This window comes from Panthera tigris, chromosome E2 (genome assembly GCF_018350195.1).
Source record: "Panthera tigris isolate Pti1 chromosome E2, P.tigris_Pti1_mat1.1, whole genome shotgun sequence".
Classification (NCBI taxonomy): domain Eukaryota; kingdom Metazoa; phylum Chordata; class Mammalia; order Carnivora; family Felidae; genus Panthera; species Panthera tigris.
In genome coordinates this window covers 339,918-355,669 of record NC_056674.1, presented here as the reverse complement: position 1 = coordinate 355,669, position 15,752 = coordinate 339,918, and the positions used below count along the sequence as shown (strand labels likewise).

General features: G+C 47.9%; 1 protein-coding gene and 2 long non-coding RNA genes across 5 annotated transcripts in view; 2 read left to right on the top strand and 1 right to left on the bottom strand.

The window, feature by feature from the left end:
• Positions 1–1,665: 1,665 nt before the first annotated feature.
• LOC122234216 lies at positions 1,666–5,719 on the bottom strand. Its single transcript, XR_006212002.1, has 3 exons — positions 5,471–5,719; positions 4,665–4,893; positions 1,666–1,767 (listed from the first exon to the last, which is right to left on the bottom strand). It is a non-coding gene; the product is annotated as an uncharacterized LOC122234216 (long non-coding RNA).
• A 373-nt stretch (positions 5,720–6,092) lies between these two features.
• Positions 6,093–7,260, top strand: LOC122234217. The gene is made up of 3 exons (XR_006212003.1): positions 6,093–6,179; positions 6,589–6,729; positions 7,222–7,260. It is a non-coding gene; the product is annotated as an uncharacterized LOC122234217 (long non-coding RNA).
• ZNF544 (zinc finger protein 544) overlaps positions 7,255–15,752 on the top strand; it is a 13,500-nt gene continuing 5,002 nt past the window's right edge. Inside the window, exons 1-5 of one of the 3 annotated variants that reach the window (XM_007093520.3) lie at positions 7,255–7,366; positions 11,221–11,632; positions 12,933–13,024; positions 14,596–14,722; positions 15,028–15,111. In XM_007093520.3, the coding sequence (XP_007093582.1) occupies positions 11,590–11,632; positions 12,933–13,024; positions 14,596–14,722; positions 15,028–15,111 (346 nt within the window). In that variant the 5' untranslated portion in view covers positions 7,255–7,366; positions 11,221–11,589. Of the gene's footprint in view, positions 7,367–10,316; positions 10,462–11,220; positions 11,633–12,932; positions 13,025–14,583; positions 14,723–15,027; positions 15,112–15,752 lie in introns of those variants that run through there. The other 2 variants (XM_042969834.1, XM_007093519.3) reach the window with 2 other exon arrangements.

Here is a 15,752-nt window from a genome sequence, read left to right as displayed (position 1 = left end):
TAATGAAAGTGACTTTATTCAAAAATCCAGTGGACTGAGACTTTTGTCCTAAGAACCTCTATAGTTATAAAGACTTTTATCCTAAAGAACCATCTTAACTCAGCATGAAACCTCAGCTTCTTTTGTAGCCCAGGCACCTGGATGCAAGCACACCTGGCTCCAGGGGTCCCTAACAGACCAGGGTTGGCCACACAATGCTGACAAAATCCAAAGGCAGAGAGACAAGTGTTGAAACAAGAAAAGAATTAATTTCGGGGCGCCTGGGTGGCTCAGTCAGTTAAACGTCCGACTTCAGCTCAGGTCATGATCTCGTGGTTCATGAGTTCAAGCCCTGCATCGGGCTCTATGCTGACAGCTTGGAGCCTGGAGCCTGCTTTGGATTCTGTGTCTCCCTCTCTCTCTTTGTTCCTTCCCCACTTGTGCTCTGTCTCTGTCTCTCAAAAATAAACATTAAAAAAAGTTTAAAGAAAAAAAAAAAGAATTAATTTCAATGAGGCCAACACCAGTTGGACAGCGGACTAATGTCTCAAAGACTATCTCCAAAGTGATGAGAATATTTCCGTGTTTATAAAAGGAAAAAGTGGAGCAAAGGTGGGTGGGTACATGCAGGTAGATATTGAGAGTCAAATCAATGGAGTCAAATCAATGTCTTGGAGTCAATCATAGGTGGGGTCTTGCTGGCTCAGGGCAGTCCTTATGGGGGGGGGGGGTAGTTTTGGTTCCCCTCAGGGGATGCTTTGCCATCAGGGTCTTCTGTCTTAGCCAAGAGACAAGCTGGAAAGAAGAACCCTACTGGAAAGTGTGAGGTCAAAACAGAGACAGCTGAAGTCTGAGCCAAAATCTAGAGTCAGACACTTAACCAACTGAGTCAACTAGGTATCCCTGTGCCTCAGTTTTTCTAGCTGTTCAACAGGGAAGAAAGTGTCTTATAGGGCTGTTGAGAAGAGTACTGAGTTAATATACACATGTCCTTTACAGGGCTGACAGTCAGTAAGCCCTTAATCTATTAGTATCGTTATTACTATTATTAATAGCTCCTCTTTCAACTCTCCACCAATTTAGAAGAGCTAAACAATAAAAAAAGTGTTAACAGCCAGAATCATCCTGAAAAAGAAGGGCAATGAGGTATGCTCTACTAAATAGTAAAACATACTACAAAGCATCCATAACTTAAAAATTGTAATATTGACACATGAATATATACAGATCAACTGAACAGAAAATCCAGAAATACTCAAATGCATGTAGAAATTTAAGTGTATGATAAAAGGGGTACCTCAAAACAGTAAGGAAAATGTAAGCTACTTAGCTAGTGTAACTATGGAGCCATAGGACAAAAGATAAAATGGAAGTCATTCCTCACACCATACACTAGGATAAATTCTAAGAATTCATACATTGCCATACTATACCATAAAAGTACTAGAAGAAACATGGGTAAATTGCCCCATAACTTGAGAATATTTCCTATCCATTAATCAAAATCCAGAAGCAATAAAGTTAAAACTCATAAATTTGATTAACTTTTACATGAGAAAGAAACCCACAACACTATTAGCAATATAAAAAAGATTACAAACAGGGTGCCTCAGTGGCGCAGTCAGTTGAGGGTCCAACTCTCGACCTCGGCTCAGGTCCTGATCTCGCGGTTCATGGGTTCAAGCCCCGAGTTGGGCTCTGTGCTGGTAGTGCGGCTCCTGCTTGGGATTCTCTCTCCCTCTCTCTCTCTGTCCCTCTCTGGCATGTATACACGTTCTCTTGCTCTGGCTGTAACAGTAATAAATAAACTTTAAAAATTTTTTCAAAAAGATTACAAAACGAAAAATTGCAATTTGTAATATAAGCTACAGGTTAACATTGCTAATCAAGAACTTCTAAAGCTAGAGTAAAAGACTAACAACCTTATAGAAAAATGGGCAAAATTGGGGTGCCTGGGTGGCTCAGTCGGTTGGGCGTCCGACTTCGGCTCAGGTCATGATCTCACGGTCCGTGAGTTCGAGCCCCGCGTCGGGCTCTGTGCTGACAGCTCAGAGCCTGGAGCCTGTTTCAGATTCTGTGTCTCCCTCTCTCTGACCCTCCCCCGTTCATGCTCTGTCTCTCTCTGTCTCAAAAATAAATAAACGTTAAAAAAAAAAAAAAAAAAAAAAGAAGAAAAATGGGCAAAATATGAACAGTTCACAGAAAAAATGAAATGGCTCTTAAACATATTAAAAGATGCTCATAATTAGAGAAATTCTACTCATAATTAGAGAAATGCCAATAAGAACTACACTGAAATACTGTTTCTTACCTATCAGATTCACATAGGGTCAAAGTTTGGCATCAAACTTTGCCACACTCAGGTGATGAGACTGTACACCCTCCCATACATTGCTGGTAGAATGTAATAAGGTACAATCCCAAGGGAGAGGAATTGGGCAAAAGTACATATACATTTATCTTTCACTTCTATTCCAAATATACACTGGCAGAAATACAAAATTACGTAGGCAGAGGAGTATCCATTGCAGCACTATTTTTAATAGCAAAAAGCTGGACACAGATTACATGGCATCACTAGGGGCCTGGTGGAAGAACTGCCATCATGCCACCCAATACTGCCCAGGGCAGCTGCCAGAGTGGTCTCCCCAGCCAAATGGTTAGGTGGGAACAACAGAGTACATCACAGGACCATGTGTGGTATAGGACCTTTACCTAAGGAAGAGGTAGATTCTGTGTCTCCCTCTCTCTCTGCCCCTCCCCTGCTCATGCTCTGTCTCTCTCTGTCTCAAAAAATAAATAAAAAAAACATTAAAAAAAAAAAAAAAAAGAGGTTTATAACAATAACTACTCTAGTAGTAATGGTACTCTTAGTGCCCAGGTCTCTAAAACACACTTCCCACTAAAAAGAACCAGGATTCCTCAGAGAAGTGCCTAATTCCAGGGTGGGGCAGGAAATTTACAGAATGAGCCTTGCAACATCTTCTCTGACTGGAAAGCAAAGAAGTTATCAAAAGCTTGAGATCATGTCAAAAGGACACAGGAGTCAGCATAGAGGGAGCTGCTTGTGGCCAACATTTGGACAGTTGGAGCATCAAATTATTCACTGTAATAGATTAAAACAGATAAAATATGTTAAAAATCATGTATATAAAACATACTCACTGGCTACCTTTGGAAAATGCTAATATATCTATTTTCTCAAAGCATAGGCAAAGAATGAAGCATTTATCCTGCTTTTCTTTTTTTTTTTTTTTTTTTTTTTTTTTAATTTTTTTTTTTTTCAACATTTATTTATTTTTGGGACAGAGAGAGACAGAGCATGAACGGGGGAGGGGCAGAGAGAGAGGGAGACACAGAATCGGAAACAGGCTCCAGGCTCTGAGCCATCAGCCCAGAGCCTGACGCGGGGCTCGAACTCACAGAGTGCGAGATCGTGACCTGGCTGAAGTCGGACGCCCAACCGACTGCGCCACCCAGGCGCCCCTATCCTGCTTTTCTTGAATAAACTCTACCTCCTTAGAGTAACCAAAACGTTTGTGAGGGAAAGTTTTTCCTTATGGAAGAATGCAGAAGATGCAGCAAAAAGATGCAGAAGAAATGATGTAATTAGAAAATAACCATTTTGTAACTCCTAATAAAATAATGGGTAATAATGGGTATAAGCAACAATCTTCAATGACTGCGAAAACCACTCTGCGAAAAATGCTGGACAATTCTATAATAAATGGATCAAGCTGTCAACCCTTGATCAAAATAAACATCACAGAAGTGCACCAGACATTACGTACCTTCTGATATGATTCCAAAGAAAACACATGCACCACTTATAAAGGATTGGCAAGCATAACAAACTTGAATCTAATTAAGCCTCAAGGTTCAACTACCAATTCACAGGAAAATAAGGGAACAAGAAATGACACCACAAGGATACTATCACCAAAATCCAGAATGTAGTAAATCCTTTTGGAAAATTTACCTAGTTTCAACAGATGGAAATAAAAGGAAAAAGCACATATGGGGCAAATCCCTAAATTATAAGACTGAAGCACACATTAACCAAATGTAAAGTGTGAATCTTGTTCAGATCCTAATTTAAATAAACAAAATGTTTAAAAAAAAAAAAAAGGACACAAGTGGAATTAACACTGGATATTTGATATTAAGGAATTTTTGCTAATATTTTTAGGTGTGTTAATGACTATGGTTATGTATTCAGAAGTCATCTTTTTCCCCCATTATATGTTTTTCCAATAGGTGTTGGCAACCTTATGTACTGATTTTTAAACAGCCTTATTAACATAATTCACACACACCCACTTAAACTGTACAATTCAATGGTTTTTTACTGTTTTACAACCATCACTGCAATCAACTTTAGGCCATTTTCATCACCCCCAAAAGAAACCAATATCCATTTAGCAGTCACTCATTTTCCCTCAAACTTCCCCAGTCCTAGGCAACCACTAATTTACTTTCTCTATGGATTTTCCTATTCTGCCAGAAATCATTATCTTTTACAGATAACCTTAGTTATTTATGAGTGAAATGATAGGGAATCTGCTTCAAAACAATCCAGTGGTGGCTGGGAGCAAGTGGGGATAAATTTAAAGAACAGAATGAGGTGAGTAAAAGAATTGAGTAAATGCATGGAGAGAAGTATGGGTTTTCATCACACTATTCACCTTACTCTTGTATGTTTGAAGTTTTCCATAATAAAAATAAAGAAGGTCGTTTATGGTATCATAAGGAAAAGTCCCAAGATGGCCACAGGCAGTATTAGTTGATTCGGTGACTCTGGTTCTTTCCATCTTTCTGCTCTGCCATTCTCAGCATGGCGACTTTGCCCCTTGGGCTGGCCTCTTCAAGGTGCTGGCACGGCAGTACGGTTCTACACATTATGTGCAGACAATGCTGTTCAAAGACAATAAAAGGAGACACCCCATGGTCTATGTCAATTACTGAGGGGGGAACTTCCCCAGAAGCCCCCAGCAGACCTGTCGTTTCTCCTCGGCCAAAGGGCTTTTGTCTAATTCAGTGACACAGCAAGAGGCACGAGCCCACTCCATCAAGACTCTCCCTTTGGAAGTCAGATTCCAGACTTCCTGGAAGAATCTACAAATTGCAGGGTCATGTTAACAAGTATGAAATACGCAAGTTAAGAAGCTGATTGTTGTTGGGTGAAGCAACCAACGAGGTCAGGCCCAGAAGAGTCCAAGCGAGGAAGGCTGGTCACAAGAGCACCCCAGACACGAGGGAACAATCAGGAGCTTACGACGTTCAGGCAGAGCCAGAGTGGCTCCCGCCAGCAGGCCGGCCTGGGAAGGTTCCTGTGGCAGGTCAGCAGGTGGAAGGTCTCACACTCTGCGCCCCACGACGCAGTGAGGCTGCAAACACAACAACGGGCAGACCACACCTAACAGAACAGACCCACAACCTCTCCGGCTACAGGCCCCCACATTCAGGACTTGGTCACTAACTGTCAGCTTACCTATTTTTTTGTCGCTGGCCCACTTCGGGCCAACCGGAGAAAGCCAAATATACTCCCTAAGCCATCCCAGACAGGATGACCCGCTTAGTTAGTCCGTCTCCAACTTCCACACTCGCCAAAGTGCATCCAAGGCGCACCCGAGGCCTCTCCTGCTTGTCGCTGAAAAGCTTTCCGTGCCCGCCTTCGAGCCTCCGCCAAAGGCCCAGGATGGTGGCGGACTCCCTCGCTTTAAAGGGGTCTAGACCCTTTCAAGGCGTCTTCGTTCACTTCCACAGCAGGTCGACGCGCTGGAAAGGCCGACGAGGAAAGGATGCGGCCGAGCGCAGTTCAGACGCGAATCCCGCCCTCGACGTAGATCGCAGACGTCCGCCATTCTGGCGTCGCGGCCTCGGTTGCCGGCTGAGGAGAGTCAGAGTCGCGTCCGTTAACCCGGGCCGAGCGGAGAGGCACGCCAAAGAGCACAGCCCAAGGGAAACCACACTCGAAACCACAACACGAGCCGCCGTAAAAGGGAGACGGCCGACTCTGAGTCCCAGGGAGCCGCCGGCGCACAAACACCTCCGCCCCCGAACAGTCGCCTGGAAGAACGGTCGCCGCCGCGGGAAAAACCGCCACCGGCGCGCGGCTTTCTGGGATTTGCAGTCCGTTACGCCCAGCGCGCGCACTTCCGCCGTCCACCGGAAGCGCAGCCATTGATCCGCACGCTCAGGTGAGCCTGAAATCCGGGACCCGCGCGGAGGCTCCGCTGTCGGCTGGGCGGGGCGGGCTGGAGGGCGGGGCCAGGCCGGACCGAAGTTATCTGGGCGGTGCCCGGGAAGTCAGGGGACTGGCCGAGGTCGTTGCGCCTGCGGGGCCGCTCTGGGCCTGTCGGAAGCGAGTCCCTCTCTGTACAGAAACTGGGAGGGAGCTGGTGCAGCCAGGGCCCCTCCTGCTGCAGAGAGCGGCTGGGTGTGATCTAGTTTGAGGTTCTCCTGCTCCGGGGCGCGGCCGGGAGCCGGTTTGGTTGAAGCTCTCCCGCCGCAAAGGAGACCAGCTGTTGTTGAGGGTTTCTGGCCGGCCTGTGGGAATCTGGGGCCTGCCCACCCAGACCCAGCCTCGCGTCTCTTTTCTTTCCTCAGGTTGTTAACCCCACCTACCCCGGGGGCGCTCTGTGCAGGTGGTGGTAGCCTAGGCCTCCCGGCAGCAGAACCAGGCAAGTGAGACTTCCTTTACCCAGAGGCCACCCCAGCCTCAGAACTTGGACGCGTTTTCTTCCACTGGTATGTGAACTTGAACTCAGTTTGAAGAGCAAGTGTATGCTTTCCAAGCGAACAAAGAATTAGGGGCAGTCCAGGTAGAGCATCAATCAACTCTGCGCCCAGGGTGTTCACTGTGTTTGTTGATACCCCAGGTTAAGGGCTGGGAGAGAGAAGGGGCTGGAGGTGTGAGGAACACGGACATGAAGCTATCCAGTACGTGAGGCATTAGAGTTGGATTTCAAAGAGCCTCAGAGTAGAAACGTCTGGCTGTGGAAATAACTGTGCAAGAGGGAATGCCAACGGGGTGGGAAGAGCTGAGGACTCGAGTTCCCACTTCTAGTGAGGAGCCAGGATGGAGGTCACAGAATTCCTGGTCACTCAGCTGTGTTGAGTTGAGGAGTGGATAGGAGGTGGGCTGGAAATAGAGGAGGAAGTGGCATTGGCAGGGAGCCTGGGAGGGAGGTCTGGGCTGAACTTGAAGCCTGGCACAGCACTTGAAACCCCACTCTCCAGGCAGGGAAAGAGGAAGCTGTGAAAGGAAGAAGAAGAAAACAACCTCTGCCCCAGCCCTGGAGACAGAGGAGACAAGGAGAGACCCTGCCGCACCAGCCCCTCCCCAGGTCCAGCAGGAGGCATAGAAGAGGAATTTATGTATAATGTATGTGACTAAATGTGCTGTGTCCTGTGTGTCGCATGATGTTGAGCTCTATAAATACAGCTCATTTAATCCTCACAGAAGCACGATGACACAAGGCCTGCTGTTCTCCCAGATGTCTACAGATCAGGAAACTGAGGCCTAGTGAGGTTAAGGAGGGCTGTTTAGGGCCTACAGAGGCAAGTGGTGGAGCTGGGACTTTGAAAGCAGTCAGTCTGGCTGCAGAGTAGTGTTCCCAGCCCTTGCCCTTGGATGCCTCCAGACAAGGAGAAGATGGGAGAGTAGAAATGGTTATAGGCAGGAGGAGACTGCCCAAGGATGGGCAGGAGTGTCAGAATAAGATGGCATCATCTAGAATCTTTGTCCGCTTTATTGGGTGTGGTGTGCATTTGCAGTGTGTGTGTTCAAGAGTGAGGGTAGAGTGGGGCGCCTGGGTGGCTCAGTCGGTTAAGAGGCCGACTTCGGCTCGGGTCATGATCTCGCGGTCCGTGAGTTCGAGCCCCGCGTTGGGCTCTGTGCTGACAGCTCAGAGCCTGGAGCCTGTTTCAGATTCTGTGTCTCCCTCTCTCTGACGCTCCCCCGTTCATTCTCTGTCTCTCTCTGTCTCAAAAATAAATAAACATTAAAAAAAAATTTAAAAAAAAGGAGTGAGGGTAGAGAGAGCATGGACAGAGTGAAGAAGAGGGGACTGAGGTGTTGGCTGCTCCAAGGGCCTAGCTGTGAGGAGCAGAAGCATGGAAGTAAGGGTTGGGGGTACTGGGATGCAGGAGTTTAGTTGACTAGAAGGGAAATCTCTCCCCTGAGAAGTTGAAGGGAGCCACTTGGGAGGGTTTGACTTAGAGGAGTCAGTGCCTGGAAGGTGGTAGAGCCTAGGGTCATTGACTGGAGTGAATTAAGAGGCAGGTTTGTCTGCACAGATCGGACAGTAGTGAGAGGGGTGGGAAGAGGGAGTGAGAGCATGCACTTGCTGCTGTAGTGGGGATACAGATGGGGCGGATGTGTCTCATACCACCTAGGACTCAAAAACCATCAGTGGCAGGCAGAGAGGGTGGCTGGTAGCCTGAGGCAGATTGTGTTGAGCTTCCAAGTGAGAGAGGCTGAGGGGCAGGTCCTTGATGAAAGATGCTAAGAAAGGGGCAGTGGGCTGGGCAGCAGTATACCAGAGGGAGAGGCAGAGAACCAAGATGGCAAGATGGCACCCTGTGTATCTCTTTATCTGGTTGTTCATCTGTGTTCTTTGTCATATACCTTAATAAACTGGCAAATGTGTACATTACTTTGAGTTCTATGAGCCACTCCAACAAATATAGGATCTAAGGAGAGGAGGTCATGGGAATTTTCAATTTGTAGCTAAGTCAGAGAGGAGTTGTGGGTAACTTGGGAACCTGCTGCTTATGGTTGGCATCTGGAGGGATTGGGGCAGTCTTGTGGAACTGAGCCCTTAAGATGTGGGATCTGAGTTGAGTTAAATTGTTGGACACCCTGCTGGTGTCACAGAGAAGTGTTTGGTATGGGAAAAACCCCCACATTTGGTGAGCAGAAGGGTCAGGACTGTTGAGAATGTAGGAGTAAAGGAGAATCTTGGGAGAACAGACAGGGTTTTTCCCAACTCAGTGTCCGAACTGGCATTTAATATGTACTTTTTATTTTATTTTATTTTATTTTATTTTATTTTATTTTATTTTATTTTATTTTATTGTTTTAATGTTTATTTTAATTTTTGAGAGACAGAATGCAAGTGGGGGAGGGGCAGAGAGAGATAGGGAGACACAGAATCTGAAGTGGGCTCTGGGCTCTGAGCTGTCAGCACAGAGCCCAATGTGGGGCTTGAACTCACCAACCGCGAGATCATGACCTGAGCTGAAGTCGGACGCTCAATCGACTGAGCCACTCAGGCGCCTCTCATGTGTACTTTAAAAAATTTTTTTATGTTTTTTTTGTTGAGAGAGAGAGAGAGAAAGAGAGTGTGAGTGGGGGAGGGACAGAGAGAGGGAGACACAGAATCCAAGGCAGGCTCCAGGCTCTGAGCTGTCAGCACAGCTCGTGACCTGAGCTGAAGTTGGATGCTCATCTGACTGAGCCACCCCATCTCATGTGCCCCATATCATGTGTACTTTTAAAAAAAAATTTTTGTAATGTTTATTTATTTTTGAGAGAGAGAGAGAGAGCGTGAGCAGGGGATGGGCAGAGAGGGAGGGAGACACAGAATCTGAAGCAGGCTCCAGGCTCTGAGCTGTCAGCACAGAGCCCAACGTGGAGCTCGAACTCACAAACCATGAGATCATGACCTGAGCTGAGGTCGGATGCTTAACCGACTGAGCCACCCAGGTACCCCATCATGTGTACTTTTAATACAGAAAGGAACTTCCAGAGCTTGTGGAGGAACTTGAACTTGAACCTGAAGACAGTGGGAAACTGCCACACAGTGACAGAAGCTGCATTCTACTATGGCTTCTGTGGCTTCCTGGGAGAAAGGGGGAAAGACAGGAGATAGGACCCAGTCAGATCTTCTTCAGTAACTCAATCAAAAAGCAATAGGCCAGACATTGGGAACCAAGGGTGTGGAGAGGTGCATATTTGAAATGTGGGGGACCCCAGGTCTTTGTGACTAACTGAATGTGATAGGTGAGTGTGAAGGAGGGGTCAGGAAGGATTTCAGGGGCACCTGGGTGACTCAGTTGGGTGTCTGACTCTTGATTTTGGCTCAGGTCATGATCCCAGGGTTGTGTGATTGAACCCCATTTTGGGCTCTTTGCTGAACATGGAACCTGTTTGAGATTCTCCCTCCCTCTCTCTTTCTTCCTCTCTCCTTCTACCCCCAGCTCATTTCCTCTCTCCAAAAAGAAAGAAAGAAAGAAAGAAAGAAAGAAAGAAAGAAAGAAAGAAAGAAAGAAAGAAAAGAAAGAAAGAAAAGAAAGAAAGAAAAGAAAGAAAAAGAAAGAAAGAAAAAGAAAGAAAGAAAAAGAAAGAAAGAAAGGAAGGAAGGACTTGAAGCATCATTCTCAGATTCTCAGTACACATGTGAAGACCAGAGAGTTAATCATTTCCAGGCTAGGAAATCCTGGCACTGTTGACATTGGAGGCTGAGTCGTCCTCAGGTGGGGGAAGTGTTTAGTGCCCCTCTCACCTCTGCTCACCCTCTACAAGGTGTGACAACCACGTGTCTTCAGACATTGCCAGATGTCCCTTGAGGGCACCCCTGCTCCCAGTTGAGAACCACAGCTGTGCAGAAAGGGCCAACTTTCTCACACTTCCTGGAGATGGGGTTCTTTTCATGGCCTGGTCCTTTAGTTGAGCCTGATGCACACTGTGTATGGTGTCCCCAAGTAAACAGAGACAATTTATCAGGTAGGATATCCCTAATTGCTCAGAGGTTACCTCCCAGCAGCTAGCTGGTCAGGGAACAGGCCTTTCTTTGAAACGTGCGAGTCATGGATAATCTAGGCCTACTGAGTTACACAACCTGTTATGCACACAGTATGTTAGGTGTGCTGTGGACGGTGTGGCCATTCCAGCATTGTTATGGATGGATGGAACTTTTGCCTTCTTGGGGTGGGGGTTGTTCTGGGAGTCAGGTAAATGCGTACTCACACCAGCTCTAAAGTTGAAAGTTGAACTTTTTGTCACAGACTTCTGTTCTGACTTTAATGTTTTTTAGTAGGATATAAATGGTTTTCCTCTAAGATTTCTTATTTGACAGCTATTCGAAACATTCTGGCATTCTGTTTCTTGCATGTTTATTGCTGCCTTATCTGTACTGGCCTGAGCGCCAAGGTCAGACACAGCCCTGCGTTTTGAAGCCATCATCTTCTGCTTCAGTATTGAATTTGTTGCTCAGCACTCTCCCCTTTTTACAGCAATTCTCAGAGGACTTGGGTGCTCTATTTGCCTGAAGAATATGAGGTCTCTGTGAGAGAGATTGGGACCCACCACGAAGGTGATGACCAGAAGAGAATGTCTGCAGAATTAAGCTCAGAAAAGGAGTTCTCAGACCTCGCTGCATTGGAATCAGCAGAGTTCTCGAAAGAGACTGTCTTGGAGGTGGGAGAACAGTGGGAAGCTGCCTCTGGTGCCTTTGTGGCTCCAGCAGTTGCAGGTGCTGAGGTCCTGGCCCATCTGCAACCACCGTGCTCCTGCTGACTGTGGCTAGGGGCTGCCCCCAGCATACTCTCCGCGGAGCTCAGGACCTATGAGAAACCCAGCACCTGGAAAAGCTCGAAGAGGAGATGACACTGGTAGAGGAGACTATCCGGACATTTGAAGGCAGAGGTGAGAACTGCCACAAATGTGAAGCATGGGGAGAGCACGATTTCCCCTAGTGCTTTTTGATTCTCCGGGGAAATGGTTTTACAGAGAAAGTAGAACAAGAAAAATGCTAGCATTCAGTCCTGGGAGAAGAGTGAGTGTCTGCCTCCCGGAAGCAATGAATGAGAGTCACGAGTCTCCGTGGGCCTCCAGCCCAGACAGTAGCTGTTCTGAGTTTCAAGGGGGTGAGGGTTCAAGGTTCTTTGTGACCTGGATGGCACCATGCAAGTGAAAGGTGCCATCTGGCGGAATGAGCAGGAGCTCCATGTGAACAGACACACAAATGCAGCATATATTTCTGGAATGTTGGGTCGTCATCCCAAATGACCAGTGACGAGAGTTGGTGTGTGGGCGTACACAGGTGTGGGTGTGCTTCTGGTGCAAGTGGGTGAGCAGGAGTCAAATATGGGGAAGGTTTGGCGGCCATATTTCATGGGATTCTCACCCGGCCGTCTCAGTGGGACAGTCACATGCCTGCAGCCAAGCTATTAGACAAGTAGGGTATGGGAAGCAATGGCGAACAAGTAAAGCAGCAGGTGATGGGCACATGCCACGCGGGGGCAGCGTCCTGTACCTCCAGAGTAGCTTGGGGGAGCACATACCCGGGGTGACACCCCCTACAGAGCCCTTAGTTGTCCTCCTGGGGATTTTTACCCTCCTTGTCCCCATTCCCCCTACCCCCATTTTTGGAAACCAGCTGATGTTTTATTGTGATATTTTAAAATTGTGAGTCTTTTTTTCTTTTTGAAGCCAGTTCATGTGTCACTGGTATTCAAAAATTGTGCGGTTTTCGTGGGAAATTAGCTGATGTTTCATTGAGGTATCTTAAAATCGTACAATTGTCTTAACACTCTGCTTGTATCTCCTCCGATTTAGTCTCTTGAAATGACAGGAGAAACTGGCCAGTCCTTTACTTAGGTGTCTAGGGTTGGCTGTGTATCTGTGGGGTCACAGTTCAGACACACCAGCATGTACCTGGGCATTTACCTTGAGCCTGGGGCAGCCCATGTCCATCCCTAGGCTAGGACCTGGGCTGGCTGGCCCACTCCACACCTGGAAAGCTGGCTTGGCTGCCACAGCTGACCTCAGAGCCTTGGACTTTTAGGAAACTGGTCACAGCCCTGTCTCCCAGCTACTCAAACCCCAGGGGAATGTTCATCAGATGGCATTGGCAGGCCTCTCCTTTGTTGGGGTTGTGGGTGGTTTCTGTCCCGTGGGCTTACTGAGGAGGGGCTGAATTGCTAATTGCTCCCTCTTTCGCCAGCCCTGCCTTCTGAGGATCCCTGCCCTCTCCACAACAGCTTATTCGGGTATGAGGAGGAAATGGAAGCACATTCTCAGCCAGTCCCATCCCAGGTGAGTTAGGGACCTTTTCTCTCTTTGCCTCAGTCTCCTCAGCTGCAAAATGGGTCCAGGACTAGCACCCAGGTCCTCAGGCCAGCCCATAAGAGCACTGTAATGTTGTCCTTAGCCTTCATGTGAAAGCCAAGAGCTCTTTGCAGATAAAGCACCTTCCCTGTATGGATGAACCAGGAGCTTCTAGGATCAGACCCAGCATGAGGCTTCTACATCTGGTCTCCTGGGACAGCTGGTGCCCTGTGGCTCAGACTGTTTGTGATGGCTGCTCAGCAAGTTATCAAGGATGGGCAGAACTAGGCCTCCATACCCCATTTAGCCACACTGGGCCCTTGACCCTCACTGAGACTACTCAGGAGGGCCACTGAGAGTGTCCCCTTAAAGTGCCATAGTTGCCCTTAGATGGCTCACAGTGCAGCACACAGTGGGATGAGGAGCAGGTCCCTGACCTTGTTCAGGGTCCCATCACCACACCCATTATCTGTGTGCTTACTGGGTGCCTCGGGGTCACTGCCCCTCATGTCCTGTGAGACTTCCTGATGCGGGAGACTGTCTTCATGAGGGACAGCAGCTCAAGCTAGAGGAGTTCAGGGACATGTCCAGGTGTCCCTCAAGTGAGTCATGAAGCTGAGATGCTACCTCAGGGCCTGGCCCCCGAGGCCAGGACACATGGCTTTTTGCCTGCTGGCGGCCTTCCTTGAAAGTAGGCTTCACCTAGCACTCTCTCTAAAGGGCCAGGTAGGAACTATTTTAGGCTCTGTGGACCGCATACAGCCTTTGTCCCATCCTTTTCACACATGGTGAAAAATGGATTTAAAGATGTAAAAATCCATTCTTAGCTATATTAGTCCGTTCGTGCTGCTATGACGAAATACCACAGGCTGGGTGGAGTAAGCAACAGACATTTATTTTCTCATAGTTCTGCAGACTGGAAATCTAAGATCAAGGTGCCAACAGCGTTACTTTCTGGTGAGGACTGTCTTTCTGGCTTGCTGGTGGCACCTCCACTGTGTCCTCACGTGGTAGGGAGAGAGGCCTCTGGTGTCCCTGCTTCCTCTTATGAGGACACCAATCTCATCACACTAGAGCTCTGCCCTCATGACCTACATTAGCCTTAATTACTTCTGGGTAAAGTCCCTGTCACTTTGAGGGGTAGGCCCTCAACATGTGAATTTGGGGGGAAACAATGCAGCTCATAGCATTAGCCTTATAAAAAACATACCATAGCCCTTATTTGTCCTGCAGGCGAAAGTTTGCTGACCCCTGATTTAGAACCTCCTCTTTGGCTTCAAATTTGTGACTTTGTAGAGAAGTGAGGGGTGGGATGTCTGAGTGGGATTCCTGTTGTTTCCCAGTACAGGAAATCAGAAGCACCAGTGTGACCAGGGGTAGATGAGACACTCAGAGAGAAGTGAAAATACCATGGGCCTGGGTCTGGGTTTGGTCCCAAAGGTGGGAACCCCATGAGTGCTCATGGGGGTCATCCTCGGCCCACGTCCTCTCCCTCCCCATGCTGCCCCATCCCCCCTACCCAGCGTCCACAATGTATGATGATACAGGTGATGTTTCAGCCACCTGTGAGCTTCAAGGACGTGGCTGTGACCTTCACACGGGAGGAGTGGGGACAGCTGGATCCAGCCCAGAGGACGCTGTACCGCAACGTGACTCTGGAGACCTGCAGCCACCTAGCCTTCCTGGGTAAGATAGGCTCCGCCCATCACAGCAGTTTTCTGCTTCAGGGACTCAAAGCTCTGGCTCTTAAGGGTATGCCTGGGCTGGGCCAGAACATTCTAGAAATGGGTTCCTTTGAGATGCAGATCCCAGATATTGCCATTTTTCTGCCTCTAAGGAGCTGAGAGTTTTGCTGGGAGTTTTTTCGGGATGTGCAGGGCCTTCCTAGTCCATCCACATCTAACCCCAGGACTGAGGGCTGGGCTAGAGGACATAGTTCTCCTCCTCCTCAAACAGAGCACAAAGTCCTGTGTTTTCCCCCCAATGACCAGGGCTTCTGCTTTCAAAACCGGCTGTGATCTGCTGGCTGGAGCAAGGACAAGACCCATGGAGGGCAGAGCATGGACCTCCCGGAGGTGAGAGGAAATCAGAGGCCTGGTGAGTTAAGGGGGCCAGAGAGCTCTCCCCAGGACTCTGGGTCCTAGGAGGGGAGGAGGAGCAGGGAGCTTCCTCAGGCGTCCAAAAAGCCTCATTCTCAGCCACATCACCCCATCCATCCCCAGTCCATGAAAACACATCATTATTGTCCTGACATTTCTTATGTACAGGTTCTTTTCTGTTCCCATCTTCCCTTGGTCTTCATCCCTTAGCTGCTTGCTTCATCTACTCCCAGCTCCTTGTGCCCCCTTTTCCTTGAGTCCTTCGTCCTGACTTCCACCCAAGGCAGCGGCTCCTCAGACTTCCCCTTCAGGCCTGGTCTTTACCCTGTAGTTGGGTGTCCATCCCTCCTCCATGTTGGACATTCCCATAACTACTAGATGATCCAGAGGTATGGTGAGAACTTGTGCTTCCTGGGAAGTGGCAACGACCTACTCCTTCCAGAAGGATTTCTACTAAATCAGTTCCTGGACTTATTTTCCCACCTCTTCTCATCCACTTCCTGATACATCCCAGTGTGTCAGCCTGGTTGGAACTCTCTTTTTTTTAATAGCTGTGTCAGATACAATGCACATACCATACAACGCACTAATTTAAAGTATGCGGAGGATTTTAGTGT